The 7,447-nt window shown below is 40.3% G+C and overlaps 1 protein-coding gene across 6 annotated transcripts in view; it reads left to right on the forward strand.

Moving 5' to 3' along the window:
- Positions 1–7,016, forward strand: part of PAK1 (p21 (RAC1) activated kinase 1) — a 122,438-nt gene extending 115,422 nt beyond the window's left edge. For all 6 annotated transcript variants that reach the window (XM_073215975.1, XM_073215976.1, XM_073215979.1 and 3 more), the window contains exons 14-15: positions 2,565–2,702; positions 5,693–7,016. In XM_073215975.1, coding sequence (XP_073072076.1) covers positions 2,565–2,702; positions 5,693–5,779 — 225 coding nt within the window. In that variant the 3' untranslated portion in view covers positions 5,780–7,016. The remainder of the gene's footprint in view (positions 1–2,564; positions 2,703–5,692) is intronic.
- Positions 7,017–7,447: the final 431 nt, after the last annotated feature.

A 7,447-nucleotide genomic window follows, 5' to 3' on the forward strand; every position in this document is an offset into this window, starting at 1 on the left:
TGTAACAAACTGTACTAACAGTAATAAAACAAATTAACATGTAGTAGCAGAAGGTAAGTGCTATGAAAAAAAAACTAGAGTAAGGGGTTTAAGAGAATAATGGGGGAAGGAGGGAGAAGTGTGTTATTTTATTTAGGTAGAGAAGGAAGTCCTCTCTTAAAAGTTATTTGAACAGAAACCTGAAGAAATTAAAGGGGCAAGCCAGGAGGTTAATCAGACACGGCAGTTTTCTGAGTATCAATATTCAAAGGACTCAATTTGAAAACATGCTTGTCGTATTATTCTGGGAAAAACCAAGGAGGACAGGGTCCCTAAAGTGAGTGAGCCAGGTGAAGAATGACAGACAGGCAGAGAACTAGCAGGGGGCCAGACCTGATAAGACCTGTGATCATTGTGAGAACTTGGCTTTTCTTCTGCAAGAGATTAGAAGCCACTGGAGGATTTTGAGCTGAGGAATAGTATGATCTGATTTATTTTGTCTCCTTCTGGAGAACAGACTATGAGATACTGTTGTAATGGTTCAAGTAAAAGTAGTAGCTTGACCTATACTGGTAAGGTGCTTGGACTCAGGAAATAGCTTGGACATATAGCTGGCAAGGTGAATAGGATATAGAGAAAGAGCAGCAACAATGACAGTAAGATTTGGGGACTAAATTGTTGAAAAAATTCAATTGCTATTGACTGAGAAGGTTGAAGAGCAGGTAATGTGGGATAATAAAGAGTTGGTTTTGAATGTGCTAATTTGAAATATTTATTAGACATCCAAGTGGAGATCATTGAGTAGAGCTGGGAAAATAAGTCCAGAGTTCAAGGCTGAGAGGTCAGGACTATAAATATAAATTTATTAATAGGTGGTATATAGTTGTTTTATTTAAAAGTCAGAACGAGATGATATAGATGAGCTCACTCACCTAGGGAGTGAAGTGTGAGTACTGAGCCCTGGGGCACCCTTGTGATTACTGGTAGGAGTAGATCAAGGAGTGGCCTTTCTCTTAGGAGAACTGAGAGAAGTGTGTCCTGGAGGCCTAGAGGACAGTGTTAGGAGAAGGAGGGTTGTCAAATGTGGGTTGCATAAGACTGAGAAATAAATGTTGGATTTGCCAGTATGGAGGTTATCGATGACCTTGGCAATCAGTATCAGTAGAGTGATGGGAATGAGAGCCTAATTAGAGTAAATCCACCAGAATGGGAGAGGAAGAAGTTGAGATAGTGTGTATAAGCAGATGTTTACTGGTTTTTTTTAAGGAGTTTTGCTGTTAATGGAGCAATATCTTGAGGATGGAGTCAAGGGAGGATTTTTTGTTATTTTTTTTAAGCTGATATTTCAGCATGTTTGTGTGCTAATGCAAATGATCTAGTGGAGAGGAGGAAAGGGTTCATGTACAGGAGAGAAGTGACATCTGTAGGAGTGATATCCTTAAGTAGATGAGAGTAGTTGGATCAAGTACTGAAAGAGCATTAGAGTATGGACAATTTATCTATTGCAATAGGAGAGGGAAAACAGAATGTGTGAATACAGATGCAGGTAGGTTGTGATTTTGGTCACGGACAAGTGTGAGAATTATTCTGACTGCCTTTATTTTGTCATTTATTCTGACCTCTCATCCAGTGTAGGAATTTCCTGTGGTGTCACTGATAGGTGATGATCTAACCATAGCTGGATACCTCTGATTATTAGGAAGTACTTTGTGTACCAAACTGAAACTGCCTTCAGAAGTTTCTTCCCTTTGGTCCCAGCTTTGCCATCAACATACCACTCATCGTCCCCCACCTTAGAATGGCCTTGAAAGTGATGATCAGTAACAGCTGTGATGGAAATAAGACCAGGATTAGAATCAGAGGACAGGAGCGCATATGAAGAGCATGATCCCAGGCGAAGCTCTTTATGTTTCTGGACTTTATCTGTGAAATGGGGGGTGATAATTCCTGCTCTCTTACCCTGAGGGATTGTGGTCATTAAGTGAGGCAGGGTTTATATGACCACTTTGTGAATTAAAGTGCTGAGTGCTTGAAAAGGACTATTTTTCTATACCTTTCCCAGGAGATGCTTCATGTTAGGGGAGCAGGGAGGCAGTAGTGAGATGGGTTACTGCTTCATCCTTTTTATATTCCTCTCCCAGTGGATGAGGTCAGTTCTTAGATGACTGAGATGAGAGCACCAGGAATAATTTCTTCCAGCAAATAGGCAGATGTTAACTCTTCAGGCTAAATGAATAATAAGTCCTTTAGATGTGTAACCAAGAACAATAATAAGAATAACAACACACTTTATAAGTTTACGGAGTGCTTTCTCATATACTATCTTGTTTGACTTTTACAGACATGTAAGATAGGTGCTATTACCATCCCTATTTTCCGGCTGAGGAATTGGGAAGTTCACTGCTTACACGTGGTTACATGGCCTTTAAATGTTAAACTTAGGTCATATGCTTTCCAGGATACCAAAGCTGCCTCTTTGTGTCCTAGAGGCATAAGGCAGCTGACCATATTTCTAGAGGACACGTCTGCTAACCACGAGAGAACCCCCGTTGGAGCCTAAGGTGATTCTCCATTTGTATTGCCAGGCCTTGTACCTCATTGCCACCAACGGGACCCCGGAGCTTCAGAACCCAGAGAAGCTGTCAGGCATCTTCCGGGACTTTCTGAACCGCTGTCTTGAGATGGATGTGGAGAAGAGAGGTTCAGCTAAAGAGCTGCTACAGGTAACTGTCCCTGTGCAGGGAAGCACCTGATTTGAGGAATCACCAAACCAAGCCGTTTTTGCACCATTTTTGTGTGTGAGGTACTGGTTGTTATAGAACTGGGCTGGTACTTGTGTTATTTTCTTAGGCTTTTTCTAGCATCCTACAACTCTATACTTCTCCTAGGTTCAGCTTAAAGATCTACTTTCTGAGGTCCTATTGAACTTTACCTATTTCTTTCTTCAGCATCTTTTGTTCTGCCTGAATTGGTTTGGTAGAGTTTGAGTCTTGGGGAGAACACACTCTCTGATGTTAATCTTACACAAGTTTTATTTTACTGGGATAAGTTCAAAAGATGTATTTTCAGTAAAGGGTATCAGAAGACGTAGTTTCGATCATAGTGAGTGCAGCTTTTCAAGTCTTTGTTTCTTCACTGGAAACCCTCTCAGGTGGCGGCAGTGATGGTCTGCTGTTTCCCAGTGAGATTCTTTCAGGTGTGGGGAAGCCCAAATTTGGGGTTTACCAAGTCTTTCATACTCCCACCTGCTTAATCCTGAAATTACAGCATAATTATTTCATATGGTTGCAAAGATCTTTAGCAGCTCCAGTAAGTATCACATGCACCTTTATGACCATGATTAATGTTCCTTTTATATTATGAAGACCAAGAGCAGCTGAGCAGGATAGGCCAGGACCTACCACATTGCCCTGCATTAAGATTAGTTATGAAAACTCTCTCTTTCCCACTAGATTACAACCTCTAATTTATTGATAATCTCTGGGTCTCCTCTTATACCTGGGACCTGACATAAAATAGGTATTCAGAAAATACTTGTTGAATTGAATGAAATTGCTTAATGTGTTTACCTTCATTGAAATGTTACCCTCTGGAACACACATAGCATCTCTTTGTAATTGGGTTAGTGATTATAGAGTACTGGTCTATTGGATATGAGACCTGGGCTCTGCCAAAGATAACCGATTAGTCTGTAGGATCCTTTGGGACTAAAAACCCTTATAACAGGCAGTACAACATAGGATCCCTTTGTCTTTCATATGAGGTTTGTTCTGGAAATCCTAGGCATTGGGAAATGTACAAATCCTATGCAAAGCCTGTGATTGGTGAAGATACCATTGTTAATTAGGTACCAAATTACAGTTATTGAAAGATGAGTGCCCTCAAGAGTTTTCTTGCTGCTATAATAATATAACTAATAATAAATGCATTATATTGAATCTTTACCACATTCTAGGCACTCAGCACTTTATATATTTTTTTTACCTATTCTTTACACCAAGTGTGAGTTATAAGTTCTGTTATTCCCGTGTTTATAAGTGAGGAAACAGGTTTCAAGTGTTTAGTAACTTTTCCATGATTACATAGCTGATAAGCAGTGGATCCAGGATTTCGGCCTGTGTCTCTTTAGCTCCCAAGGTTGTATGCTCTCGGCTGCTGCTCTTTTAGCTCAAGGAATGTTAAAACTGGAAGGGCCTTTGGGTTTATCTAGTCTACTTTTTGTCATTATACAGAGAAGGAAAGAGACCTCTTGGTTGGATGTTGGATCATGCTACTTTCTCAACTCAGAGGACAGTTGTAGAAACATGTGACCTGAGAACCCTGGCTCTTTAACTTGTTACTGTACATTGTAAATAATGAAAACCATGAGTTTTGGAATTGTGAATCACCAAAGTTGCACATCTCTTTCTCCTATGAGAACACATACATGGACAGAAATACATAGGATATTATGTTAGAATTCATATCTTCATGATTTAGCCAAGATCTTTTAATCCTTTCATAGTAATAGTAACTTCCTGTTCTCAGTACCTTTTTATATCCTATCTCTGTCCACAAAGTAGAAGCAAGTAACATATGTGTACATATGTCTGTATCTATGAGTCTATACACATGTGCAACATGATTAATAAAAGAAACTTACAAGGATGGCAGAAGAATCAAACGTTCTAATTATTTGAGTTAAATAATTTTGTTTAAACATCAAATGTAGTTCCCAGTTTCCTGATTGCCAGGACAGAAAAATGAAACATGATAGTTCCTGAATTTCTTATCAAACATTCTCATGACAAAAAACTTTTTCATGACTAAATGTAAGGAAAATCATTTTTAGTTATGAGGCTTTGAGTTAAAGAATTGTTTTTCCATAACTGTTTTATTGAAAATGTAGATGCAGCATTTCATATGGTGTATTCTCAAAGACAGTCTTCTGTAATAGCTGTGGGTGTGGCCAAAGTAAGGCCCAGTGGAAGTGATCTGGGAAAGAACTGAGCTCCTGAAGTCCTTACTGGATTAGTTAGCCTCATAGGATTCAAGGATAGAACAACGAACTCCTAAATCAGTGCTCCTGAAGTTCAGTATTGCAATATATCACAGGGTCATGCTCAGTCCAAACCTTCCCCCAGAGGTAATTATTTTTATAATTATCACCATAGTTGAGTCTAAACTAATATAAAAAAGAATCACACAATATGAACTCTCTTGTGCCTGGCCTCTTTAATTCAACAGTATGTCTGCAGGATTCATCCTGTTGTGAGTGTACCAATTATTCGTTTTTATGGCTGAGTAATTTTCTATGTAGTGTTATATGAACATAACATTCATTCTTCCACTTCCTTGGACATTTGATTTTTTTTTCATTTGTGACTAATATAAGTAAAGCTGCTATGAACTTTCTTGCATGTGTCTTTTGGTCAATACACAAACTGATTTACCTTAGAAATATACTTAGAACACAAACTGATTTATCTTAGAAATATGCTTAGAAGTAGAATTGCTGAGATATAAGATAGTTGTGTGTTTATCTGTAGGTATATTGTCAAACAGTCTTCCACAGTAGTTTGTTAGCTCTTAAAGATGTCCCTCAATTTAGGGGTGATGCGAAGCTCTCTGGGCAGCATGTTGTGCAAATGTGGTTGCCCTTAACATCTTTTAATGGTTGCTAAGAAAGAATGGTAAATAGTCATTTGTCTTTTGCTCTTTTTCTCCCTTCTAGCATCAGTTCCTGAAGATAGCCAAACCCCTGTCCAGCCTCACTCCACTGATTGCTGCAGCCAAGGAGGCAGCCAAGAACAATCACTAAAACCACGCTCACCCAGCCTCGTTGTGCCAAGCCTTCTGTGAAAATAAATGCGTATTTCAGAACCTGACCCTGACGCTCCCCGTTCCTTGCCTTGCTCCTCCCATTTCCTGGTCTAGCGTGCTCAAGACTTTTATCCTGGAAAGCCGTGTGTCCAGCACTGAAGAGAACTGCAACTGACTAATCAGATGACGGCCGTTTCCAAATTAGGAATTTCCTCTCGATTTATAGATATGAGGGTGGTTTATGAGCAGGGGTTTATTTGAATTAACCTTTGGACCTTCTATTTCTATATAGAAAAATCTTCTACACCCACTTTGTGCCCACCCCTGCCCATCAGTTCTTGAATATATAAATATTTGGCTTTATAACATCATCCGTAATCAGTTGGGATTTCTTTAGTGCTCGATTTTCTGTCCAAATACCTTATTGTACTTGAAAATTGGAGTACCTTGAGGAATGCCATGCGGGTTGATAATCCGCCGGGGACATAAAGTGGCTCATCTGGACCATGACTTGGCGCAGCTGATCGTGATATGGGCGAGAGCTACCATGTTTTTCTTTGTGTGTGCTTCCAGCCGCTGTTTGGGAGGATCTTGACCCAGCAGTCTTTCCCATGCTATTTCTTGTGAAATGGTGTTGGCTACGTAGCAGCTTTTGACTCCCTAAATTCCCTAGGCTGCTGCCCCCATTCTGTCTTTGTTTAGAACATTGAGAGGTTTCCTAGGGCACATGCTGTATGAGAACAATATGAGAAGTCGTGGGGAGGGGGGGGGAATGTAGCTCCTTTTAGAACAAGGCTGGGCATCACCCCGCTATACCTATGTGATGTTTCAAGAACTCAACCTGTTTTTACATTTAGGATAAACTGCTGGAAGATTAACTCAGATCTTCTGATGGCCTAAATCTTTGGGTCAAAGAGGAGGATCACCAAATCTGAGATTCCCTGTTCCTGTTGGACTGATCTGGTGGCCTGAGGTGATACTCTGCCAGCCGTGAAGGGACCCTGTTTTACAATGCATGGCCAAGCTGTCTGCAAACGGAAACGCTTGCACCAAGTGTCAGGGATGTTCGCTACCTCCTGCTATCTTTGTGGTTTTGGTCTCCCCGCTGTGACGGGACCCCTGGCCTGCACTGTGGCTTGTCATGCCGGCCCTATTGGCTACCTTGTCAGGCTCTGAGGTGCCACTGCCTCTGCAGCACAGGTTTTATTTCCTTCAATAAAAGGAGATGAAAATAGCCTACTTGGAGTATGCCTTTCCTTCTTCCTTTCCTTTTTCCTTCCTTTTTCTAATTTTTTATTTTGAAATAATTTCAAATTTAAGAAAACGTAAGAAATACACATACATATTTCTTCCTAAACCATTTGAGATTACATTGCAGGTAAGATTCCCCTTTACCAATCTATGCTTCAATGTGTATTCTTAACTTTTAAATGTAAATTAATTAAGAGAAATGGGCCAGAAATGCTTGCATATTATAAGGCATCGGCTCAGGCAATTACGGAGCTTGAGAAGTCCCGTGATCTGCGTATACAAATTGGAGACCCATGAAAGCCAGTGGTGTAGTTCAAAAGCCCAGGAGCCAGAGTGCCGATGTGTAGATTTCGGTTGAAGTCTAATGCCTGAGAACCAGGAGCACAGAGGGCCAAAGATCAATGTCCCAGCTCAA

Source organism: Manis javanica, chromosome 11 (genome assembly GCF_040802235.1).
Source record: "Manis javanica isolate MJ-LG chromosome 11, MJ_LKY, whole genome shotgun sequence".
Lineage (NCBI taxonomy): Eukaryota > Metazoa > Chordata > Mammalia > Pholidota > Manidae > Manis > Manis javanica.